Source organism: Protopterus annectens, chromosome 6.part1 (genome assembly GCF_019279795.1).
Source record: "Protopterus annectens isolate FY-2018-M chromosome 6.part1, PAN1.0, whole genome shotgun sequence".
Taxonomy (NCBI): Eukaryota; Metazoa; Chordata; order Ceratodontiformes; family Protopteridae; genus Protopterus; species Protopterus annectens.
In genome coordinates this window covers 464,261,618-464,289,564 of record NC_056738.1, presented here as the reverse complement: position 1 = coordinate 464,289,564, position 27,947 = coordinate 464,261,618, and the positions used below count along the sequence as shown (strand labels likewise).

The window sequence follows — 27,947 nt, the reverse complement described above, 5'->3', positions numbered from 1 at the left end:
GCTACAGGAAACAGTGCACTAGAACAAAATGGAGTGCACACTGAAGAAAACATATGGCTATGAAATGCCTGTCTGGGCGATGGTGCTGGTATCAAAACTGTACTCTTTAATGGTGCCCCTCCACACCCACAATGCCAAGTCCCAGAGTAACAAGATGAAAGATGGAAGTATACAATACAAATAATGTAAGTTGCAGCATGGAAGTTTACAATACAAAGGACTGTATATATGAGCATTGTACATTGATTTATAATGCAGATCCTAAGATACAAACATTGCATCTTGATTTCTAACTGCGGTGATAGAAGATTGTCACAATAAAACACTACTAATATGAACACAGAAAAATGAATTTAAAATAAATAGTGAACCATTTTAAAATTTCCTATGCATCTGGCATCAGAAATAAAGCTACATACGTGCATATTGCAAACAGTTTTGCAAATCTTAGGACATGGTTTGAACATACACAGCAGTATACATTTACCAGTACCCATAAAGCACCTGCATTTGGACTAATTTTGAAGACATTTTTTTCAACTTTTGTCTTGAATGTTTTAAGTCACTGACCACGCTGATGCTTTCTGGCAATTTATTCCAACATTTTAGGGCAATTTGTGTGAAAGCTCTCTTGTACATAAGTGAAACAAAAAAGAACTGGACAGTGCATGGTCTGGATATATCCTCAGAAACCAACGTGTAGTTCAGGATAAAAATTTTGAACTGTGCCAAATAGTTACTCCCTGCAGAAGTCCACTGGAATCGGATCCAAAGTTTACTTCTCATTCGAGATGGCACCAAATTAACCAAGAAGTATGTCTTTAAATTAATAGAAATATCTGGGCATACTACAAGATCATTACATAGCTTGGGAGTGGAAATGGAGAGCCAGAAGCTGCTGTGTACATAGCCTAGAAAGCACTGCCATCAGTGAAACACTCCAACACTGTGACTATTCTGTTTCATGAACTTGTAATATAATTTTCTGCTGTGAAATGACCTCTTTAACTCAATCCCTCCAGTACAGCTCTTTTGTACCTTTAACTCCTAGTGGGTGTGGTTTGACCTTGAAAAAAATGAAGTCATCACCTTACAGTTCTAACAAATGCTCATTGACAGACGTCAGATATCAATACAATTGCATTTGCCATCATGTATGCTACAAGATAAAATACTCTGATACCTTGTATGTAGCATGGTTTTGGAATTATTAATGCAAATATGAACAAGTAATATTTGACGCCTAGAGGTGCAGTAGGAGGTAACTGCAGAAATTCCTGGAAGTGCACTTGGCTGTAATGAATTAATATCCTAGCTATAAAAGTCTCCTTTGACTTCCAAACAAATAAGCAATTGTATCTTACTGGAGAAGGGATCAGGACCATGAGCAGGCAAAATGCTTTTAAGCTGAGTGCAAAATGTCTAGATTTCTTGAAAGATTGTTCACATCCCAGGCACAAACTATTAGGGTGATTAGGTTGACTATGCACATATATTTTAAATGAATTATCTGTACTTCTCATTAATTACAGTCAACAAATCTGCTCACGTTTGCAAACAATCTTGTTAAAAAAGTGAAAAAAGTAATACTATGATATTATGATTCTGGATATTGCCTACCCTTGATCTAGAAGAAAATAATATTGATTATTTGGGTCTAAGAGATTCACTCTGTAACAAAGAAATCTCCCTGCAATGAAAACGGAAAACAGATTTCATTCTCTCTCTTTTTTTTAATACCAGAGAAGCATAAAAAATGGTTAAATGGATAAAACAGAAGCCTGGCAATGTGTTCCAGCAAGCACATGATAGAAGAGCCACTTTCATTTGGGGAATGACAGTTAAAACTTATTTTACCTTTTTCAAAGTACTTATCCTCTAGCCTTCAGTAGTCAGTTAAGAGTACTACTGGAGAATTATGTCTAGGAGAGGCTATATACATGGTACAGGCAGCCTAGTCACCAACAGAAGCTTTTTGTTTTTTCCCTGAAATACTGACAATGAGCTTATGTTCACGTGTCCTAGTAAAGTGGATCAAAAGGGACCTTTGTAGTGCACTGAAACCATCACTCAAACTAAAGACTTTCTTCCATCCCCACCTACCCACCCCCACCAAGACATTAATCATCAATCAGGGAGAAATTACTTTTCTTCCTCCTTCCTAACTTCTATAGCCTCTGTACCCTTTCCAACAGGTTGCACTGTCTAAGTTGGAACCTTCCCGAGTATGGTTCTACTACAGGTGCTTGTGTTCCAAGTTCTCGAAGCCACTCATTGGGAACCAGGCAGAAGAGGGACGAGTTATAAAGCATACAAGGCTGTATACGAATGAAATTTCATCAGGTCTATCCAGTTATCCTAAAAGAGGTAAAAGCTTTTGTGGATGGAGAGGTGGCAATGGCAGAGTTTAATAATTTCAGAAAAACATGCAGATTACATACAGAAGGCACACCAGTTCCAATCTGAGCTGGAGAAACAAGCAGTGCCATCTGGAGGAAGGGCAGGGCAGTCATGAGGGAACAACAGCGAAAAAAGCGAGGAACTCTTCAACTTGTGGACAATGAGAGCACAAGTACTTTTATGCTCCATACAAACTGTTGAAAAATGTATTCAGGGAAGCCAAATTTGCTGGAGATGTAAACAGCAACACATTATCTAGAAATACCATAAATTGCTGAAGTTCCATAAGGAACAATAAGTGTTACCCCAGTTTACAGTAAGGGTCGAATGGCAGATGCAAAAAAACAGATTATTTAAGCTGGACAGCTTAAAAAACCCTTACATGTTAAGAGTCTTGTATATCTAATACTGATAGAAGCAAAAAGGACATAACTAAAAAATGCAGGAACCTAGTATAAAAGTACTAATAGAGAAAATGAATGACATAGAATGTGAATTTCCAACAAGCAAGTCTAACCAATTGCAACAAGGATATAACAGAATTTTCCATCAAAAAGAGGTACAAGTATGAAAGTGTGTCAGTGATGTTATCTAAAGATTATGGGGGAAATGGCCATAGTGAGAGCAAGCTACTATCATAATGAAGAAACTTTTAAATGAAAAGTGTGTATCCAGCAGAAAGAGAAAGGATTGTTATTGCTATACGACAGTCAGTGTAAGGTAAAAAGATACTGTAAAGTTTGGTAATAGACTAATTCTGCTGTTAAAGTCAGACTAATTAAAAGAAGTTTAATGCTAGTATAATTTTATTTGGTGTGTGCATGAAGAAGAGCTAGCCACCAATGTAAAATGTGCACCACGAGTGGGGATGCAGGGAGTGTTCTAAAACACTATGTTTGAAAAAAGAAATTACTAAAGCGAAAACTGGGACATTCTGTAAAATCAAGGACTGCTGACAGATGTGACTTACTATCAACAGGCTGATGACAGTCATTGACAGTCAACTCAAGAAATGGAACAGTTTGTAAGTGACTTAACAGTTTTAAACTGGTTAAAACAAGGCAAACCAGGCAATAAGATACCACTCATTTTATAAGAGATAGTTGCCAGTTGACTCCAGAAATGCAAGGTGGATACTACTTTCTGCTCCTGTTGGAAAAATGGGTACAAGGCTGATATCGCTAGGTAAGAAGCTAAAAATACTCAAAGATGTGGTGCACCAGTTTCCCTTCTGGTTATTCCATGATCACTAACTAGGTTCAAGTATAAGGTCTAAACTGGTTCCATAGTACAACACTAGCAAAAACATCTCTGTAGTAAAATACAAAGTCTAATTAGAAAAGAAAAGGAGTACCATACAGAAACCATTTGTATAACCTAAGTAGTATTACTTGTTGGATATTAGAACCCAAAGATACCAGGATACAAGTTAAACATCTAATAGGTTTAAAATGTAACTACATGCAGCAAACTGAATTTCAAAACACTTTCATCCCTTAGCATTGCACAATAGAATACCTGTGTACCGTGCCCCAGATCAGGTGATCTCTCACTATCAGAGCTGTTGGTCCGTTCGCTCAGTGGCTTTGACAACTGTCTTTCCTTTAGTGGGGTACTTCTCTTCTGCCTTGGTGTATGACTACCCTCTACTTTGCTGAAACAGAAAAATAATTCAAAGGTGCTATATCACATATTATACCAAAAGTGTCCACAAGTTTAACAGCCCTCTAAATTCAAAAGGAGAAACCAATAAATATATATTTATTTAAAAAATAATAAATAAAAATGCAGATAAACAGATTTATACTACCAAAAAAACATCATGACAGAGTTGTCTGAGGTAACCACCAAAGCACTGGGTCTCTCCCCCCTTAGTCTTTTTCAGCAGTACCAATGTTCCCTGGCATACAGCAGTATCAGCCTTGCACTGCAGCAGCATTTTTGCTGACGGCTTAGATCACTGTATACAAAACAAGAAGTTATGTACTCACCATAATGTTCGATGTATGTAGTCCATCTCGTCCATCTCGCCTCACATTCTTACTCTCAGGTTCGGAGCCGAATAATGGCTCCGACTCGGCCAACTTTTATTTTCTAGCATGAAGTCTCTTATTGGCTGGGCTTAACAGGCATCCCATGTTGCACTGCTCCATAGCCCCAGATCTAGTTTGCTGCCAACCCACAATCACACCTCATGCATAACAATAACCCACTACAGTAGAACACTATCAAAGGGAATAAGAAAAAACAACTACCATTGAAGGGTACACTCACCAGCCTCCAAATCCTCCAGGAAGGGGGCAGGTGGGAGGGTATGTAAGAATGTGTGGCGAGATGGACTACATACATCGAACGTTATGGTGAGTAAATAACTTCTTGATGTTATGTAGTCCAATCTCGCCTACATTCTTACTCACGGGACAGCGTCCCCAGCACCTCTATCTTGGGAGGCTCAAAGGAAGATACTCCTGAGGACTGTGGAACCAAAGGAAGCCCGGCCCCTAGAAGCCACGTCCAGTTTGTAATGAGTAATAAAGGTGTGCGGGGAAGCCCATGTGGCTGCAGCACAAATATCATCCAAAGAAAATCTAGCATGGTAAGCTATTGACGCAGAAACAGCCCTAGTAGAGTGAGCCTTGACGGGGAATGGTAGATTTCTGCCTGCAGAGGAGTAAATAAAGGAAATACAACTTGAAATCCATCTGGAGATTGTAACCTTGAAAATAGGGGATCCTGCTCTACTTTCTGAAAAAGACACAAATAACTGGTCAGCTTTTCGTAGTTGTTTTGTCCTGTGTAAGTAGAATCGTAATTGCCTGTGCACGTCCAATTGATGAAATCTAAACTCTGCTTTGTTTGAGAATTGAGGGAAGAAAACTGGCAGCTCAATAGACTGATTGAGATTAACAGAAGACGTTACTTTAGGAAGAAAGGACGGATTAGGTCTAAGAGAAACCCTGCCCTTACGGAAGATTAAATACGGGGGTTTGATGGACAGAGCTTGAATCTCTGACACCCGTCTAGCTGATGTGATGGCTATTAGGAAAGCAGTCTTCCAAGACAGAAACTTTAAGTCACAGGAGGCAGCCAGTTCGAAAGGTGGGGAAGTCAAGGCTTGCAAAACAAAGTTTAGATCCCAGGGCATGATGGGTTCTGACACAGGAGGCCGGAGTAACAAGGTGCCCTTCAAAAAGGCCTTACAGAGTTTATGTGCCATAAGGGAAGGCTCGTAGGAGGTATGAAAATTAGAAATAGCAGCCAGCTGCACTTTAATGGTAGCAGGGGCAGAACCTTGCCAAAAGAGCATGGAAAAAAATCCAAAACAGCAGGAATTGGGGCTGTGTATGGGTCAATTCCTTGAGCCTGAGCCCAAATGGAAAATCTCTTCCATTTGCTGGAATAAATCTTCCTGGTGGAAGACTTATGAGAAGGGGATAGAATGTGTACCACCTCAGGAGAAAAACGATGAAGTCTCACTAACGACGGAAGTGGAGTAGCCAGGCTGTCAACCTGAGGGTCCCGCAGGGAGGGATGGAACTGCCCCAACATGTGCGTCAGTAGGTCTGGTACTGGGTCCAGAATCCAAGGACTGTTCACCGCAAATTGATGAAGAAAGGGGAACCAGACTTGGCGAGGCCAGTGTGGGGCAATTAGAATCATCTTGCTTCCCAAGGATATGGCTTTCTGAATCACTCTTGGTAACAGAGTAAACGGAGGGAAAGCATAGAGCAGACCGGAGGGCCAATCGTGGACTAGAGCATCCCTGGGAGACTCCCCCTGTGGGGGGATCAGGGTGAAGTAGCTGCTGCATTTGGCACTGAGTGGGCTGGAAAAAAGATCGCAGCAAGGCTGACCCCACCTGCTGAAAATCTGTTCTGCAACCAGAAGGTTCAGGGAACCACTCGTAAGGCATCAGAATAGCTCTGCTCAGCCTGTCTGCTATCACATTGGCCTTCCCCGGAATGTGCGTTGCCACTAGAAACCGTTGGGAAGACACTGCCCACTGCCACACTCGCATGACCTCTCTGCACAGGGGGTAAGATCTGGTTCCTCCTTTTGCTTGTTTAGGTACCACACAACGGACATGTTGTCCGAGTGAATTGCAATTGTTCCCAGAGGGAGAGAGCTCTGAAGTGCCCGCAATGCCAATAACACCACTCTCATCTCTAAAACATTGATGTGCAGATGTACCTCGTGATCTTGCCATGTGCCTTGGACTGTCCTGCCAAGATAATGCCCCCCCCCCCCCAATCTGGGAGGCGTCCGTTTTCACCATGGCGATAGGTGACGAAGGGACAAATGGTTTTCCCTCGTCCAGATTGGTGGAGCATAGCCACCAACGGAGATCCTGCTTGCATCGGTCCGTGAGTAGGATCTGGTGGGAAAGGGGGAGTTTCTGAAAAGACCACTGGGCAAAGAGAAGCCACTGAAGAAGCCTCATGTGTAATCTCACTAGACGCACTAACATAATGGTAGCTGCCATGGATCCCAGAAGCTGAAGCACCCATCTCGCTTTTACTTTCCTGATGGGTAATAAAGCATGAACCTGATTCTGCAACACTCCGATCCTTTCTTGGGGCAGGAAGGCCAGCATTTGGACGGTGTCTACCTCTGCGCCTATAAATGTGACACGCTGTGAGGGCAGCAAGGCAGATTTTTCCCAGTTCAAGGTAATTCCTAGTTGTTGACAGTGGGTAATGGTAGCATCCCTGGCCCGGATGAGAAGATGCCTGGTGGGGGTGGTGAGGAGCCAGTCGTCCAGGTATGGAAACACTTGGAATCCTTGACGTCTCAAGTGAGCTGTCACCACTGCCAAACACTTGGTGAACACCCTGGGGGCTGTGGTGAGACCAAAGGGCAGGGCACGAAACTGAAAATGACTGGCTCCCAGCCGGAAGCGTAAGTGACTCCTGGATGCCCTGTCCATTTTGATATGGTAGTAAGCATCCTTGAGGTCAATGGAGCACATCCACACTTCTTTTCCCAGCAGTGGGAAAATGGACTGAAGGGTGACCATTTGGAACTTGGACTTCAGAATGTAGTGGTTTAATCGGCTGAGATCTAGAATGGGTCTCAGGTCCCCTGTTCTTTTCGGCACCAAAAAGAGTCTTGAGTACTTCACTAATCCGATTTGGTCTGAGGGGACAGGTTGGATGACTCCCTTTCTTTAGCAGCTTTGAGACTTCTAATGCTGTGTGATCCCTTTGACTGGGTGGAACGTCCGGGATTCTCCTGACTGGAGGTGGATCTGACAAAAAGGGAATGGTATAACCTCCGGAAAAATTTGTAGCAACCATCGATCCTGGGTGATGCTTTCCCAGGCTTCTGGGTACAATGAAATGTGGCCCCCGACTGGCTCCGGAATAGCACAGTTGGGCAACACATCAGGAACAATGGTAAGAGGAACCGCAAAAGGAATCATGGTCTCCCGAGTTGAGGGGGCCTCCTCTGCCTCTAGGGCGGCGTCATCCAGAATAACCTCCCCTCCTCTGCCTCTGGAGGGGGACTCACCTTGTGCGCCAGGGAAAGACTTTTCTTGAACCACATCTTCCCTCCTCTCTGAGCCTTGGGTAAGGCCTAGAGGGAAGGGGAAAATGGACCCCTACGGCAGACAGGGTCTTTCCCTCTTGCTCGCATCTGGTGAGGGTGTCTTTCACTTTGGTCCCAAAAAGTGAGGACCCATCGAAGGGGGTGTCAGTGAAGGAAGACTTGAAGGGCTCCGCGAAATGACACAGGCACATCCAGGCTTGCCTCCTGAGGGCTACTCCCAAACTAGCTGCCCTACTCGCCCCCTCGGCTGCATACGAAATAAGCCTCATGGACGAGTTGACAATTGAATTGAGTGTAGACACCTGGGCGTTAACCGTGTGTGCTAAACGCCTCAGTACGTTACCCGCTAGAGTATCTCCTAACTTCTTGAAGAGATCTGTCTGGAGCTGAGTAAAATGACAAAGATAGTTCAGCGATCACAGGGTGAAGGTCGCTGATGAGAGGGTACGCTTCCCGTACCGGTCCATGCTCCTGGACTCCTTTGTTAGGAGGATGGACTGAGAAAGAAGACTCTGCTACTTCCTGCTGTGTGGCCGCCGCCACAACCATGGCATCTACAGAAACCCCTTTGGACAGAAACTCTTTCTCAGGGGGCAGAAAGAAATTTATTGGGCCTTCTGGGCACAGGTTCCACCGAATCAGGATTCTCCCACACCTTTCGACATATTAAATCCAGGAGTTCGTTGAAGGGTGGAGACACCCAGGAGGCGGAGGGTTGAGCCCCAAAGGCCTTGAAGAATACAGTCTCCTCCTCAGAGGGGGTTTTGGATGGCCAGTCGCCTCTCTGTCTCAATATCTCCAGGATGTCGGAGAAAGAGACGTCATCAGAGGACGACTTGGGGGACCCCTCTGACTCCTCGAGGTCGGTACCAGAAGTGAGAGACTCGTCCTGGGAGTCTATGTGCTTCCTCTTGCACAACTTCTTTCTGGGAGGCTCCTCAGGCATGGACTCTGAGGGACCCTCAGAAAGTTGGGGACCGCTCATGGGGGTATCCCCAGACCTTTGGGCTCCGCCATCTACGGATAGGGGGGCATCAGAAGCTCTAGCTGGGGTTGAAGGGGACGGAATGACCGATTCGGGTGATGTAACTGAAAATCTGGCCAGTGCGCTCCTCATGGCCTCGAAGGCGGGTCCCCCCGAATCTGAGGACTGACCGGTCACCGAGGCCATGTCCAGGGTCGGGGTTCCCCGAGCCGAAGTGCCGAGAGGGAGGCTCAGAACCGACAGATGTCCCGAAGTTTCCCCCTCGGGCCCAACAGAGGAAACCCAAGTACCGAAACCTGTGGACGGAGCCGATATGGTGGGAGCCGACGTCGGCACCGATAACCCTTGAGGGGTATCGGAGCCGGCACAAGAACATCACTCGGAGCGGAGCACTTCGGCTCCGAAGACAAGGAAGTGCTCGGAGGAGGAACCGTCGACACAAGCACCGGGACGGGCTCCAGAGCCGACTGGGTCAGAGCCGAAAATAATTTAGCCAACACCGGCGACTGCAGGAGCCTGTGAACCACCCTATCGACATCCAAATCGGAAAGCCTGGAGGATTTGGAGGACAGAGAGGGGGATTGGGATCTCCTATCAGGAGAACCATGTCTAACACCGGGAGACCGGCTCCGAATGGGTTCCAATAAAATTGGAGCCGAGGTCGATTCCAGCACAACAGATACCTCCTGCGGCCCCGAGGACAGAGGAGCCAAGGAGGTAGAGTCCAGTTTTGAAGTTTTCTCCGGTGGCTCCGAGCAGACAGACTGAGCCGGAGACCTTTTCTTTGCCTTTGAAGCCTTAGACTTGGACTGGGTACTAGAAGTTGAGTCTAAAGACTCCTCAAACGAAGGTTTTAGGAGTCCCTTCAATATAAGTTTATTTTTTCTTTCCTGTAGCACCCTCGGACTGAAGGCGTGGCAGAAGCTACAGGATTCTTGCAAATGAATTGCTCCTAGGCAATACATACATACGGAATGTCCGTCCGTAATGGACATATTGTAGTTACATTTGGAACATTTCTTAAAACCCGAAGTTTTATGTTCCTTTTGATCCTTAGACATCTTAACTAAACTACTCAACACCAAGACCAAGGAGATGACTTAGCCGAAAAACAGCAAAGACGGGAAAATATCACTACACACAAAAACCTCAAAGAACCTCTAAGTTAAACGGTTCTTTGAAAACCTACAACACACAAACTCAACCAGGAAAAACTACTCACTAAAACCAGGAAAGTGTAAGGTAAAAACACTACACAAAAAAGGAGGACTAGGTCCTCTAATTTAAACGGGCCTAGCCCACCGGAACAGTTAGGGATACCAACTCACACACAGACAACACTTCAACAAAAGTTAAACAGTAAACCAGAAGAAATAGCTACGAAAATAGCTTTTGTTAGACTAGCAACAATTTTCTGAAGAGAAAAGAGAAATTTAGAGGTACTTAGCCACAGCCAAGCGAGACCACGTCCTAGCTACACGAGCGGCAAACGAGATCTGGGGCTATGGAGCAGTGCAACATGGGATACCTGTTTAGCCCAGCCAATAAGAGACTTTGTGCTAGAAAATAAAAGTTGGCCGAGTCGGAGCCGATATTCGGCTCCGAACCCGTGAGTAAGAATGTAGGCGAGATTGGACTACATAACATCAAGTTTTCTGCAATAAAATCTTCTGTTCTTCTAATTAAAAATATGCAGCAGCAGCGAGCAGTACTGAGATTGCATTAAAATCGTTTTTTTTTCCTCTCCACTTACTGTGAAACCTAGACAGTTCAAAAACAGTCTTATTCTCTTCAACAAATGATTCACTGATTTGGTTGGACAAGGGATGCATCTTTATATAGACAAATGTGAATCCCTCTCAACCTATAAGCCACCATGGCCATGAACAGCCATTTATTCACACTATCTCCAATTCGCCACTTAATCCAGTACAGGGTCATGAATGAGCCATAGCCCATCCTTGCATTCACTGGAGCAAGGAACAGAAGTTCATCCTGAATGGAATGGGGCACTGACACATCACAGAATGCATGCCCATGTGTGCACACACATCACAGCAATCACAGCTAGGAAATATCCCAGCACGCACTGTCACAAGGCACAGAAGTTGATACTGAATGGAGTACCAAACCATCACAGGATGCATGCATATACAAACACACACACACACACAGACGAAAACATGCACTCAGAAAAACAGACACCCCCACACACGAAGCAAGCATGCCTAATATGGGCAAACTTTGAGGCTCACCAGTGTTTTTAAGATGTGAGTGGGAACCAATGCAGACACCCATATAGACACAAGAAGAATGTGTGTATGTTGTGCACAGAAGTACAATCAGTTCCAAACTGAGATACAGAATCAGGCAGTGCAAAACGGAAGCAATGCTAACTGCTGTCCCACTGGGCTGCCCAATCAAAGTGAAAATGTTGGTTCTCCCATCAAAAATCTGAGACATCTTCTGTGTGGCTGAAATACCACAACATCTCAATAAGCATCTTTCAATACCAGACATAGCTATACATGACTATTATGGTATAAGAAGAAGAATGGTGTAAGAGAGTTATCATTCTGAACAGTCTCAGTGGTGTCTGTATAGACTGGAGTGATCCAAGACAGGGCAGGACTAAGAACTTGCAGTAGTACCTTGTTATTTTGTAAGATAAAGGATCACCTCTCAAGAACATTCCTCCTTAATCTCTTTAACAGTACTTGCTTCATATAATAAGAAAAGACCTGGATGGCACTGGGAAGGACTAAAGTATAACTTTTAAAATGAAGTCAGTCTTCTAGCTTGCTTCTAAAATATATGTTCAAAATAACTGGTGAAATATTTTCCATTTCTCAAGACAATTTGATTTCTTTACCCTGACCAAGATAACATGTAGTACAGGAATAAGGAATTGGCAGAGGGTCAAAGATTTTCTACAGATGAAAGAATAATTTAGAAAAGGTGCCGCTGTCCAAACATCAGGGAAATCAAGCAAGCAGTTTCAATATGTATTCCTGCCCCAGAATAAGTGGAACTACAACCTCCACCTTAATTTCTACCTCCCTATGAATGTCACTGAAACAGGAAACATTGCTCATAAGATCTTATACGTAAAAGGGAGATGTCTTGCCTCTCTTCAGGTATACTGCAAAAATAATACGATAAATTCTCCTTAATCTCACCTTTACTTCTAATAATCAAACACCCTGCAACAAGAAAAAAAGATACTTATAAAAACAAGACATCTAACTTTTTTGTATAATACTTTTCACAGATCAACAAATAAAGACAAATCTTTATGCCAGTTGCTACCAAGTGAGATAACTAGGACATAACTTGTCCAACCTGGGAATCCAACAGCTAAAGTCAGTTGGGAATCCCAACCACTCATGGGGGAAAAAGGGTGGGTACCAATAACCTATCAAGGATGAATCCTCTTTGTAACTCAACAGATAAGAAGATGTAAGTTTTAAGACCCACTTTGACAGGTCCTAAGGCTCAGCAGAATCTAAAACAATAAAACTGTATGGAAAGAAGGAACCAATGAACAACACCAAGATTAGCCAAAAAAAGCAAATACTAAGAAAATCTAAATAGAAGACTCTCCTCCAGAGCCATGAGGAAGGAATCTACCTGGGATTTGGATGTCACCAATGAAAAGGTGTAATGACTCTGTCAAAAATGCTGAAGGCCCACTCTTTATATGGAGTGGACTACCACAGCCTTGCTGGAGGCGAAAGCACCCAGAGATGGTGGTTAGAAATGCAACCTAAGGAAAGCAACTGATATCTATTAAAAGTACTGGCAGTTAGCCCCTAGCCCAGCAAATGCAACAGTGCAGATCCTAGGCAGAGGAATCAAACCCCCTCACCATGAAGGGGGCCAAAAGAATTAACTTGTTTCAAACAAATGTATATTGCCCCATGAGGAGTGGGGATAGGCCAAATCCATCTGCAACAAGTCCTGAGAACAAAGATAACAAGAAGCAGGGTTACACTGAAAGAAAAGCTGCACAAAGTGATAGCCTAAAATGTGAGACTGGCAAACCTGTCTGGATTTCAGGACCCATCTGCTAATCAGAAGAGAGAAAAAGGTGAAGGCTCTCCCAGAAGGGATGGAAGGAAGCCCACAACAGGGGTGTTTGACTAGTCATTGTTAGGATTTGATCAAATCCTTTCCTCTGAAATCTAGCAAAACACTCTTCCAGGATCCTGGGATGGACAAGAGCTCCATGCATTGACCTGTGGTAATATCAAAGACCTCTCTGACCACAATGATATTTATCACTGCTCAATCCTCCAGAGGATCCACACCCTCAGGAAACTCCCTAGTAACCCAACTTCCCCAATGGACCCAGGGGACCAAGAAAACACTGGTTGGAAAGCTAATCATGAACCACCTCTTTAAGCCTTTAGAGTTTAACCAGGGTCAAAAAGGAAGAGGCTTGGTCATTGTTTCCTATCTCAGTCTCCAGGAGGACAGGAACACAGAACTCCAGGGACAAAGACTGAAGGCCCTTACACCGGTAACCTGTAAATGGTACATCTCCCAACCCCCTGCTTACACTTATCAAGGGTATCAGAACTTGTCATAGATTGGGGATGCATGGCTATGCTTAAAAAAGCCCTTGTGGTCATTAGCCTAGGAAACATCTATGAACCTAAGGAACTGGATCCAGCCTCCCATGTCACAAATATGTAAAACAACACTCTTCACCCCTCCAATACTAAAGGAAGAAGGGATAAGCCTATTCTAGCAGAAAGATAAAGGCCAGCTCTCCAGAGTCTCCTTCTCATGATTCACTACTCAGATGGGCTCAAAAGACTGCTTCTTTTCCTGTAGGTGACCCAAAAGAATCCATCTACAATGTTTAATCCATCTAAATGGAAAACAACAGGAGAGAAGCCTGGAATAAGCCACAATGGGACTGAAGGTGAAACAACATAACCATGATCTGGATTTTCCCCACAAAATACCTCCTAGCTCAGAAGGCCCTTCTGAGTTTAGATCAAAGAACATATGAAACAACTAGTCACAAAACACCCTCTACCACAGTAAAGTCCACCATCACCCCAAAGGGATGGGGAAAGCCATGAAAATACAAAGATCCTTTTGGTACCAGCAGGACTTCAGCTGAATGGAAATCTTTACCTAGCATGCAGAGAAAGAATGTAGGGGAAAAAAAAAAAACAGAACAAAATGGAGACATCCCCAGCGATCAGGTCATTTGCACTTCAGGAAAGCTCTGTCAGCCCCAGGGAGGGATTAGCACTACTGGCTATACAGACCTGGAGAAGTCCAGACCATACCCTTCCCTCAAGCAAGCTTAGCACAGTCTTACTGTAGATGAAAAGGGATGGCCTTAAATTGGGATCAGGCACGCCAAGGAGGCAACTTAACAAGGATCACTCACTAAATAAGATGAACATTACAGTCCTCAAGGTAAAAAAAAAAAAAAAAAAAAAGATGAGGTTCCTCATCAGACTCCTCCCCACATCGGGAACTTGCATGTGGGCTACCTATTCAAAAGAACCCACCAAATGAAGGAACAAAATAACCTCTACATCTGACCAACAGGAGCTACTGAACATGAATGTTTCTAAAGGAGAAAGACCAATCCGGAGATCACAGTTCTAGTCATGATGGAGGAAGAAACTTATAAGTACACTCCAAAAATTCGGAGGAATTATTCAAACATTTAACAAACTGGTGAATGTTCTCTTCTGAATCTTTCCATAGGATGAATATATCATCCAAAAAGCGAACATAGAGATCTATAGGTTAAAAGAATGTAGGATTGAATACACAATGGTTTTCCCAAGCCAAAATTACCATGTTTGCATAAACAGGGGCACAAGAGGATCCCATGGCCATTCCCTTTTTCTGTTTAAAGAACTCCCCCTCAAAAAATATAAAATTATTATCCAAAACTACAGCCATCATTTCTTCTATAAGCCTGACATCTTACCCAAAAAGGGGGACATATCTGTTCAAACCATCAAAAAAAAATCTAACCTCTTGTCCTGGGGAACAAATGTAAAAAGATCTTTAATATCAACAGTGAGGAAAATCAGGTCTTTGGACCAAATGTCCTTTTTCAATCTCCCTAAAAAAACGCCAAGAATCTATAAGGAGATTTGTATAAATGGGTTTAAGACACCTATCTATACATACTGACCAAGGGTAGGTTTTAGAACCATTGGCCACCACAGTAGACCTAAAGGGGGGTTCTTTGGCATTCTTATGAATTTTAGGATGCCAAAGAAGGTGGGAACCCTAGGGTATTAACTTTCAAAGATGAATGCGTTTCCCCAGATATTCTCTGTTCAACCACGTACTCCTCTACAAGAGAATCAATTTTCTGGTAGGCAATATGAATCTCATTTTGTGAAACCGGGGAGAATAAATATCTAAATCATATAGCAATTTAAACATATCATTAGAATAATTCAAAGTATTAAACAAAACCATCCCTCACCCTTTATCCGACTTCATAATTCGAATAGCATTATCTTGCCTCAACTGGTTCAATAAAGTCCATTCTTCCCTAGGCAAATTGTAGAAATGAGTTTTCTCCCTCCTTCTACTAAGGGAATAAAGTTCATCACTCACTGCTTTCTCAAATATCTGTAAAGTCAGAATGAGTTGAGGATTAAATGAACTTTCATTTTTTAAAATTATTGGTCTCACTTTGTGCACCTTTTGTTTCATTACCTTTGAACCAAATAAAGAAGTTATTTTTTGAGGAAGATTAATTTAAGTTCAATGAGAGTATCCAGAACATCAAATTTTGAGGAGGGTACAAATTTCACACCCTTCTGAAATAAAGAAAAAACATTTTGTTTGTAATACAATGTTCTGTACAGTTATAAATATGAAAACCCTGAATTCTCATCTAGATCAAGGGAGGTCATAGTCTCCCTATACTCATCACTCATCAGACCAATGATTGAATACAATGCCCCATTCGGAATGTATCTGACCCGGCAGCAGCTGGAGAGGCCACAAAAGTTCCTCACCAAAAGGATAAAGGGTCTCAAACATCTGTCCTATGCTGCCCGACTGAAAGAACTCCAGCTGCTCAGAGGTGACCTTTGCCTAACATACAAGGCCATGTCAAACCCAGATTTGATGAATAAAATCTAGATCGGATAGATTCATCACCCAAAGACTCCTATGCTGTGGAATAAAATCCCTATGTGAGGCAGAGCATGGCCTTGTTCAAGAGAAATCTTGACCAATGGATGGGAGATCGCAGATATACCCCAGGGATTACCTCAGTGTCACTGCTCAACAGAGGCACAGCAAAATAATGGGTATAGTTCCCCATACTAAAGGCAGATAGCCTAGTATGAACCTATGAACCTATGAACCTATGAACAAAATCTATCCTTTCGAAAGTCACTATATCAGGATCCATTTGCCTTATTCCTATCTGTTGGGGTGGTAAACATATGTTTGTCTTTCTTGTGAATAATTCCGGTGATATCTTTTCTTTTTCCAATGGTTCTTCCTGCCAGAAAAACCCGGGGTGTTCTTCTCCTCCTCATCTGGACCTTTACCTGATCTATTCCCTACTTTATAATCCCCCTTAAATTGTTGCCCAGATTTTTACTACTTCTTTCTTTTTTAATAACATAAGCTTCATGTCTAGCATATTGTTCTAAATCCCTCTCTAACTTCCTTTGTTTCCATTTAAAACCATTATTGCATTTCTTTTCCACATTAAGAATAGATTATAATACCTTTCCCACTGCTCAAACATCAAATCATTCCTAATTTTCACATTCAAATTTTCTATTTCTTGTAAAAGGTGATTAATACTTTCTACATTATACTTAATAATCATGTGCATAAACTTAAAACTATGTCTGGCAAACATCTGAACAAATTCGTTAAACATTTTATCATCATACCTTAAGCCAAATAGAAATTTAAAAACTCTTAGTCCCTGTGGGACAATGTTTAATTCAATACATTTCCTAAAATATTCATTGTCCATTTGTAAAGTCTTGATTTTCAAAAGCTTTTTTCCTAAACTATTAATCAAGTCTTTCGATGTACAGTTATAGTTACAATTTGCTTCAACTTGCTCATCGTGTTGTTCAAAGTTAAAATCCCTCCTAATTCCTCAAACTGCAAGGAATTAGTTCTATTGTTTATACTGTTTTGTTCAACAAACTATTCCCTCCCCTATAGCACCAGAAACTGCCACATATGTTTTCTTAGGCACAGTACCTTTTCTATGTTGAAATGAGGTATCTGAAGTGGAAACAAGCACAAGCTCCAGAAGGGTTTCATTCACATTCTGTTTTAATGTTTCAGCCCCACATCCTTCCATTTCAGCATTACATGCACCATCAGAAACTCCTAGAAAGTGGGTGAAACTTCCTTTCTCCCTTATATTACTTCCAGTGCGACTTCCTCCATTCGGAGATAATACTGTACTATTTCCTGTTCCTTCACCACTTCTGGATGGCAAAGTCATGGATGGCATAAATCCCCTGTCCTCCATTCGGAGCTGACTCCAGATCTTTTGGACCATTTCCTGCCATCAAAGTATTGCCTCTGCTCTGCACAGGGAAAATGTCTTTAAAGTCTTTCCCTGTACTGGTAATTGGGCTGTTATTCTGAGATAATAGCTCAATACGCCGTGTTAGTTCACCCTACATAATCTCCACTTCAGACCTTGACATGTTTACTTCTTCCCTTTGTTCAGGTGAAAACAAAGAGGGAATGTCATCTAAAGACTCCATTTCTGGCTTCAATACTCAAGCGAGCAACTAATAACTAAAAAAGTGGGCGGTTACCACTGAACAACCAAGAAAAAAATAAAAAACTAGTAACCGGAAGCCACAACCAGGATTCTTCCATAAAATAAAACACAAAGAGTACTTCATCAGAATCAAACCACATCACCAAAATGGCCTTTTTATACAAAACCAATTAACCACTTATCCAATTAACATAGAACAATGAGAAAAAAGTCATTACAAAGTGTATAATAAAATTCAAGCAAAGCCTGTCTCACACAAAATACAAACCATAAAACATTTAAAACTTTCAGCCCATTAAAAGTGATTTGCCCTCATAATCAAAACAGACTTGAACAGAAGTATAGTCATTAAAACCTAGGTAAGAGGTTGCTTGTAATTGTTACTGCCATTTTAATTCTTTGTTTTCTAGCAACACCTTGACATCTCCACCCCTTGGATAACAGCTGATTAAGTCAATAACAGCAAAAGAAGACTTAGAAATGAGGAACAAACTATTGAATGTTTACCCAGGTTTAAATGAATACTTCTATTCAGTCTGTTTTAATTATGAGGGTGAATAACTTTTAATGGGTTGAAAATTGTAAACGTTTTACGGTTTGTATTTTGTGTGAGACAGACTGCTTGAATTTCATTATACACTGTGTAATGATTTCTCCCATTGTTCTAGGTTAACTGGATAAGTGGTTAATTAATTGGTTTAGTATAAAAAGGCCATCTTGGTGATATGGTCTGATGCCGATGAAGTCTTGTTTCTGTTAAGGATGAAAGCACTTAATTGGTTTGGTCATAAATAAATAATATATTTTATTTTACAGAAGAATCCTGATTGTGGTTCTGGTTACCAATTCACAAAGAAACTATTGCGGGTATATGTATGTCTCCCAAATATACATCAAAATCTAGAAGATTTAGGATATTCGCCTGGAAGCATTTACATAGGTGCTTTTATACCCCCAATCAGATTTCAAACATTTTTTCCTCAAGTGGACAGCAAATGTTGGGAGGTATGATGGGGAAGAAAGAGGTAACATTTTCTGGCAGTGAAATGAGTTGACAAACTTTAAAGATTCCCTGCAGACTGCTCTGTTGGAGATGCTGGGTTAGCAAATTGCAGTAACTAGCGAAATGATTTTTTTGAGGTATGATACAGAATAGGAAATGCCTAGACACAGTAAGGCCTTGCTGTGTCTAACTAAGATGGCTGCCAAAAAAGCAATTACTAGAAAATGGAAATCCAAGTCTAAACCAACTTTACTAGAAGTAGCAAAGATAGTAACAGAGATTAAACTATTGGAAAATGGGATCTTTACAAAAGGGTAGGAGCACATCACATAGGAAAAAATGGGAAATGTGGGGATCAATACATGCAGAGGAGGAACAAGGTTTAAAAGAAGGCAGGATTTGAATGAGGTATGTGATGTTTGACTAAATGACTGGACATGTTAAAAGTGATGCACAATGTTTGTAGCTACAGTTGTGTTGGCACAGTTTGGAATGAATGTTTGCAACAGAGATTGTGTCACTATGGTTTATTTTCATTTATATAAATGTAACATGGCCCATGTCATACATGATAATTTAATAAAAATGTTTCTTGTTTAAAAAAATGTACAGATGGCATATTAACCTCCATGGAATAAATGAAAGAAAATGAAGTGAAACCAACATATGTAAGGAAATTTTATTTTATTTAATATTTATTGCCATTTAACCGGGTTAGTCCAACTGAGCCAGGGGACCATTTTCAGTGAAGATCCAAGGAATAAAGCTCTAGATACAAGTAACAATATCACAAAAGTATTACAAAAAAATATCACAGAAAAATAGTTATCTTTACAATGATAAAGTTTCAAGTTCTTATACACTGTAGAATTGGAATCGCATTTGACATAGTTTTGTTCAAGACGTGGAAAAATCAGGTACACAACATTTTTAAATTCAATATGTCAAAATATATACAGGTAATGGCTAGAGACTCCATGTGCATTAGTATTTACAAGAGACAGGGAGTAGTGTAAAGAAGTAAAGCAAGTATTGGAGATAAGTAGAAAGAAGTAAGGTACATGCTTAGGGTAAGGAAGAAGAAATTAGGATGAGAGCAGTATGATTTCAGGTAGGACTTTGACATAGACAAGACCATGTGTTTAGTAGGTAGAGTTTAAATTGGGCTTTAATAGGAATACTTTTATATTAAGGGGAAGGGCATTCCAGGAATGAGCGACAGAGAATTTATACAGGGACTTGCCTATATTTTTAGTGGGTATGTAGATGTCCAGAAGATGTTTGTCAGATGTGCAAAGCTGATGTGTGGGGTTAGAGTGATATGATGTTAGAGATGGAGGGACAAGAAGTGGGGTTATAGAGTACAGTGTGTGTTACGTGTAGTTGTGGAAGAAGTTGTTGTTTTTTAAATTCAGGCCATAATAAAAACTTAAGAGTGAGACAGTGGGAATCATATGGTAGATTGGGCAAGAATTTAGCTATTTTGTGGCAAGTTTGTTCTAATATAGAGAGGAGAGATGACTGAAGGTTTATAAAGACTGGGGCTGCATATAGAAGACAGAGTAAGAGAAGAGACATAACAAGGGAGGGTTTTTAGTGGAGGGAGAGGGTAGTTTATAATTACGGAACAGAAATCAAGTTTTTGATTTTTTTTTTATGCACTGGTTGATGTGAAAGTCAAATTTTAATGCGTCAACAATAGTTACACCAAGTAGTTTAGTATAGGGTTCTGGTGTGAGGATAGTATTGTTAAGTGCGGTAACGGAGAAGGAGGGCTTAGGATGTACCATTGTTTTAGGCAGGAACAGTAAAGGCTTCGTGTTTTGGGGATTTAGTATTAGTTGCTTATTGGTGAGCCAGGTTTCGACAGAGGTGAAGGTGACTTGGGTGTGGGCAAGGAGTTCTGGAATGCTGTGGGTGGTGGAGATAAGGGCTGAATCATCGGCGTGTTGTAAGTGTAGAGAGCTTGGTAGCAGTGTGTAGCTTGTTTGTAAAGATACTGAACAACAGGGGACCTAAGCTAGAGCGTTGGGGAATGCCTGTGTTGATGGGTAGAAATGGGGAGGTAATATATTGCCACCGTATAGATTGTTGTCTGTTAGATAAGTAACTAGAGAACCAATTTATAGCTGGGGTAGAGATAGAGATCAGAAAGTCTACATATCATTATGGGGTGAGAGACTGTATAAAAGGCCTTGGAGAGATCAAGGAATAGATAGGAAACTAGGTGGTTGTTATTATGGAGTTTTGCTACAGTATGGGTAAATGAGAGCAGTGCTGCAAATGTGCTGTGGTGGGGTCTAAATCCATGCTGGGTGGGAGTTAGAAGATTGTTGTCAAGCAGGTGTTTAAGTAGTTGGGTGTAGACACATTTTTCGAGAATTTTGTAAAGTGGAGAGAGTATTGCAATGTGACAGTAGTTGAATGGGTCAGTGAAGTTACCACCTTTGTGGGGAGGGATTGTGAAGAAGGCTTTCCAAGGGTCTAGGACAAGGGCTTCTGTAACAGAGCGACTTGTATAGATAGAGACTGGGTAAGCAATGGATTTGGCAGAGCTTTTGGGGGGGGGGTAATTTATCAACAGAGGGAGAGCAGGGTTTGAGTTTATTCAGTTGTGATATGATGAAAGAAGTAGGGACTGGTTGAAAGGAGAATGAAATGGGGGAGGAGGGGTTGTGAAGTATGGGTAAAGTAGAGGCAATGGGACTTGGTTGAGTTAGCTTTTGAATTGTTTCTATGAAGTGTTTGTTTAGAAGTGCAGCAGTCTCAGTGGCAGTATTGAGAGGGAAGGGGTTGAGGGTTGGAGGTTTTCTAGGATAATAATTTTAACTGTGGACAAAAACTTTTTTGGGTTGTTGTGTGAGTTGGCTTGGTTGGAGCTAAGGAAAGTTTTTTTGTCTTTTACGACTAGTTTTTTACACAAGTTTCAAAGTTATTTGTACTGGTGGAGTAGGGGAGGAGTTCTATTTTTGATCCACTTTTTCCAGGCAGCATCTCTCGGATGCATAACTGAGCGAGTTTGCTTAGTGAGCTAGGGGGCACAGTTTGATTTTACTCTAATTTTTCTGGCTGGGGTCATGGAGTTCAGAACATCCAGGAATATTTTGTTGAAAGTGGTTACGACATCATTAAGAGGGAGGTTATAGAGAAAGGTCCAGTTGATGTTGGGACAGTACAGAGTTGAATTTATTGGGGTCAGAATGAGTTAGATTGTGGTTTTCTCTGTGGTGGTGTTCCTTGGGAGACTGTCTGAAATTTCTAGAAATATAGGTAGGGGAATGGTCGCTCAGTGAGTTAGGAAGAATGCCAGGGTTATGGTAGAGACTGGGGTCGGAAGTACGGAGTCAATCAATTATAGAACCTATAGTAGAGTTTTTATTGGTTCTGGTTGGGTAGGATATAAGTTGGTGGAATCCAAATAGGTTAAGGCTAAGAGTTGGAGATAAGGAGGAGAGTGAAATCTAATCAATGTTGACGTCACCAAGTATAATACTTTCATATGGAATAAGCTGAGTGAGCCAGGAGAGAAAGTTTTCTAAATAGGGATGTTGTCACCTGGGGGGATATATATGGATACAATCTCAAAATTTTTGTGAGGGTGGAGATGACAGTTTACAATGTTTCATATCACAGTAGGTGAGTTTTGCAAATCTACAGGATGTTAAGTCACAGCAAGAGGCAAAAATAAGGAATATCTGACCAGGCTGGAAACAGATTTTATACAAATATGCATTGCAATGCTTACTATACAATTACCTTAACTAACTGTGACTTTTTCTTCATTTCCATTTTTTTCTTTACGAAAGTACAATTGTGTTTACTCTTACTATAAGAGTAGATGTCCTGCTTTTCACTGTTGCACTACTCATTACCTCTGGGATCTCATGCCAAGGATGGCCCAACATCCGGCCAGTATATCAAAGCCTTTATTACCTAGGGAATGTTGTACGTCATACGTATGCTCCCAACACAAGCACAGGTGTTAAGGGTGACATACATACGCTCCCAACGCAGAACTTCACTGCCACCAGTCCGAAAGCCATTATCATTTGTAGGTCTGAACGCCCTTCACTTTGCTGGTTATACCGAGCCTACATCTTTCAGCTAAGTACCCCAGTGGGGTTCCTTTTTCTTAGATTGTTCAGTGGGTTGCATGTCATCCAAGAAAGGGACATTTTAGTGTGTGAGGCAGATTCTCCATAAAGACCTCCTTGATAGGTGCCTATTTTGCTTAGGTGTGTCTCATGACCACACTCAGTGTTCCATCTGTCAGGCTTTTGCACCCAAGACTTTGCATAGCCACCTTTCTTCACTTTCCATTTACATGAAAAAGAAACAAGTTGCACAGAGCCAGGGTGGTGGGCAGCAATGCACTGTACGACAGGGAAACACTTTCCCCTGTAGAGTAATATGTAGACAGATGGGGGTGCACAGTAATAAAAATAGCAAAAACTTTGAACAGTTTAGTTAGGAAATTTAAGGGTTCCCTATATGATGAACTTCAAACAATATAGGACTCTGGTTCAGACAGACTTTAAAAAGATATTCTTTTTAGTAATAAAAGATGTAGCTAGAGGAGAAGTAGACCAATTCATACTAATCCATAGAAGGTTTTCTGGCTTGAAAGTTATCCTGGATTTCAGCTACACTTCATGGTTAATGGGAAATATTCACTTCTGTGGAGAAGTCCCAGACAGAAAAGAATACAGAATGGACTACTGCAGGGGTTTTATCAGGGAAAGAAGCAAAGACCTGTCATTTATGCTGTTAAAATAAACTGAGAAAGTACAGCTTAAAACAGTCATGAAAATTAACATTTGCCTCATAGTGATTTGCGAATGAACGCCATAGCATCAAATAAAATATCAGGAAAAGTTAATAAGCCTACCAAATGCCTATCAAAGCCACACCTACTTAATAAAAATCAATGTTATTCTTACATGTAAGGACAGAACAACACCTTTGTGTGACTCAGCAACAAGTTACATTTACCTGGGTGATGTAAAGCTTTGGGAATCTGGTTTGATGGTTTTAACTGGTGTTTTTGTCTTCTCCATAACACTTACAGAACTATTCAACTCTCCAAACAGCAGTTCCTGTTCATTTAGCTCCTGAAAAATAAAGTCAAACATTTCAGTGAACCATTTACTTCTTTTCTAATTACGGAGGTGTCTGTATTTTCAACAGTAACCCAAAGGCATAAACTCAATGATAAAGCACTGAAAGGAATATTAACATAGATTAGACAAGATAAATACAAAGAACACACTAACAAGATAAATACAAAAAACACATTAACACTGCTTGTCGGCAAGTCTTTTTTTCTCCTCTGAAACTGACCATCAGCTGCCTCTTCTCTTTCACCTGGTCTATCAGACCTGCCTTAGCCTCCTTGGGTTCAGCCTGACCCTAGTTCAGGGCTGGTGATGAAATCAAGGATATTGGTAGTGTCAAGCTGCGTGCTGTGGAGTATACCCAAACTCCCATTCCCTCATGACAGCCTTGGTAGCTCTGTGATCTCTGTCCTTAAGATGTACATGCATTCATGCATGTCTTCGTACATGTGCAACCTCCTGAATGTGAGGCACACCACTCATTCAGCATGCAGTAGACAAGGCATATATGCAGTTTCCTAAGAAAAAGTTATAGTGTTGCCTAATACAGTTCTTTGGGTGAGCAGGAATATGCCTTCCATACGTAAAACATCTACATGGGGTGGCAAGAAGTAACCAAAGATGTTAAACATTTACTTCTTTAGCAACTGTAGGTGGCAGAGGGTCCTAAAATGCAATTTCCATGAGTATTTTAGGTCTCTCTGATAGCAACCATACAAATGTCCATGATTCATCCTCTGACTTTTTTCAAGTTCAGACCGATACAGTTCCTAGGATTTTAGCACTTATTGGATACAAATGCCTACTCATACGCAAGCCATTACCAGTGATCAGTGTAGAAGACACAAGGCCCAAACAACACACAACTTCTCAAAGGTTTACAGGTTATTACTAGGCAATCAGCCCAGTAGACCATTGACAGCCTAGCCATTGTAAATCTCACTACTTGCTTCCTTTGACTATAAGGGCCTAAAGTACAAATCCAGTGGACTGAATTTACAGATCCCCATTAACTCATCAGGATGCACTTAAATAGATACAAGAAGCTACTTTGATGAGGTGTGGAGGCTTATTCCATAGGTAGTGGGGGGGATCCTTTAGGAGAGTATCTATTCTGATGCATATTTACATTCTTAGAGAAGGTACTGGTAATATTTCTTGTTTTCCAGAGATGCAAGAGGTTGAGCAGGACTGGGTCTTTCTCATTCTTTTTTGGCAAACAAAGTTCTAAGAGCCTACAGGAGACACAGTAAAGTGACAGAACTCCTATCAGGTCTACATAACTATAGAAGCTCATAATGGAGATTTTCTTGGGTAGGAAGAGCTGTAGTCTTCAGTTATGTGATAGGTTTGGATAACTACACAACAGGGATTTTCAGTTTTATGGTCATTGTCCGTATCAGGTTTAGAAATAATGAGACTCATGTATTACATGAACAATTAACGAACAAAGAAAAAATGCGTATAATTAAATTGGGAGCCTTATTTTCACCTGGGTTGAATGACCAATTTTGAAATATTTTGTGATGGATCATTATTTTATACTTATTGTGTATTCCTGTACATGCAGATATTTTGTGACTTTGAAATATTTTGTCACATTCGTAATCTAATTTGTAATTTATTTTTTATTTACTAGAAGTCGCTACCATATTGTATATAAGGGCTTGTGAATGAACAGTACATATATATATATATATATATATATATATATATATATATATATATATATATATATATATATATATAATGATGTGTGGTTGCTGAGGAAGGCTTTTGCCGAAACCGGTATGACCTCACTGGTCATGGAATAAAGTCTTTTTGCTGGAAGACACACGTGGATTTTGGGTGCTGGCTTTTTCTTTTTTTGGTTTGTTCAAATGGTATAACCGTGCAGCAGCCATACGTGCATGGATTTCATTTGTTGTTGGATAATTACATCCCAAAGGGGACACTGCATTCTATTATAGACCTGATTAGGGATAAGAAGAGGGGGACAATAACTTCCTTAACATCTGAAGGATATGCCTTTAGTAATTAGCTGGACCAAGCAGAATGATTTCCTACTATCAGCGTACACATGGTGAGCAAAGGAGAGCTCACTGTCCACAAAAACACCACGTCAGTAATAGAGGTATCATCTTTGGTTGTTGTATCTTTTATGCAGTAGGTCAAAGGCTGTTTTTGTTTCCAAAAAGTAGTGTATTTTTTTTAAGCACTGAGCTTGGGCCCATGGTTGTGACACCAAGTACTAGTGCAGTTTATACGGTCTTGTAGGATATGTTTTCAGCTGGAGGGTTGATGACAGTGACAAGTCTGCAGTAATCAGCAAACTGTCAGCCTTAGACCTTTGATGTCAGCTTGGATATCAGGTAAGTATACAGTCCTAGTGTCAAGTCTTTTAGAAGAAAGCATGTCACCAATATTCAATGTGTTTGTTCTGTCTGGGTGCTAATTTGCTGTCTAGAGGATTGTGTTGTGGTGAATATTCAGGCAACTGAGGTTTTCAGTAACACCAGAATCTGAGATAGTGTCAACGGCCTTACAGGTAAAGTAGTGTGCACTGATTAGCCATTATCAAGTGCTTCAATCTCTCACCTCCTAGAAATCTGTTGGGTTCAGCAGATAAGACCTACCCTTTACAAAGCCAGACTTATTTGGATTGAAGGATTGCAGACTACCAGTCTATTTATGAACTCTATTAAAAATATCCTCCATGACTTTTACAAATAAAACAGGTAAGATTAATTGGTCTACAGTTCCCAGGATCAGTGGTAAAGCTACCTTTTGTTTGAGCACTACAGTGTACATCTCCAAATTTTAGGCACATACAGAGTGCAGAGCTTAAGGCTGAATATGTTTACAAAGCAATCAGTAAGACTATGCTCAGTGCTGACTTACGAGACAACCTGGTATTTTTTCAGAACCTGGTATTTTTTTCAGAACCCAAACAGCTAGTGTTTTTGAGTTCAGAGACTTAGGACTTGTTCAGATATAAATTATTGGGGGGGGGGGACTGGAACTGCAGAGGGTGGGATGCTTGGTGGGAACAGCAGGGACAGACTGGAACTAACTCATCTGTAGTTATTCTACTGATCTCCTCTGGGTCAGAGTAGGTTGTGCCATCTGATACTGTTTTTGGGAAATACTGGATATGATTTCTGAGCTTCCTAACATAGCCAGAGAAAGCCTTAGGTTTATATCTTTGGAAGAGGCTGTGGTAATTCAATTCTTTCTTTGCTTTGTAACTTTCCATCTTACACCAGAGCTCAATGAGAGCAGATTAAGGTCACATTTATAATGGGGGGGGGGGTTGAAATTATTCCTTATTGCAAGACTGTTCACTTTAATTGTACAGCTTGTTGATACTGTGTCTTCACCATGGGTGGCTTATTCTTAAACGTGGAAAACACAGGTAATAAAACACAACTTTACTGGAGAAAAAACACTTCTTAAACGCTTACAATATACTAAACTTAGATGAAATTGTTATTTCATAGTTATTTTAATTTTATATATATATTTTTATAGAGTGTATTATGTTTTAATTTGTTTGTGTGTCATATGATCAATGGGCTGCTGGTCATGTGACAGGGACCTTGTATAAATTGAGAGTGATTTTGTAACTTGTGATGCACTGAGGAAGGGTTTTTTTGCCTGAAAGCTTTGCTATTTGTTTTATAAAGTCGTTTTTCACCAGTAAAGTTGTGTTTTATTCTTAAACCTGCCATCACACTTATGACAGACAGGGACTGATGCTTCACTGGAGGAATTAAACTATGAGTAAAAATCAGTAGAATAGGCAGCTGCTTTTTGGAAGGGTTCCAGGAAGATGGGTAGATTTTAAACTTCATCAGGTCTTCCAAGAATGCTAGGAAAGTATCCTTACAGAAATCCCTGAATATGTTATGGATTACTATCCAATCATTTCAGGATATTTTTAAGGAGATAATGACAGCACATTGACCTTGTTTAATCAGGGGAAGGGAGATCTTGGGTATGGAGCAGGAAGGGGTTATAAGAATAACAACAAGACGGGGACCTCTATTTTTGTAAAAGGCACAACTTGGTCAAGTCAGTTGGCATTATTTACTGCTTGTTCTATACATTATCTCCCAACCA

General features: G+C 41.0%; 1 protein-coding gene across 1 annotated transcript in view; it reads right to left on the bottom strand.

The window, feature by feature from the left end:
• PACS1 (phosphofurin acidic cluster sorting protein 1) overlaps positions 1 to 27,947 on the bottom strand; it is a gene marked incomplete in the record, with an annotated part of 1,397,033 nt that overhangs the window by 521,329 nt on the left and 847,757 nt on the right. Inside the window, 2 exon segments of the mRNA XM_044075887.1 lie at positions 3,919 to 4,054; positions 23,704 to 23,822. Coding sequence (XP_043931822.1) covers positions 3,919 to 4,054; positions 23,704 to 23,822 — 255 coding nt within the window.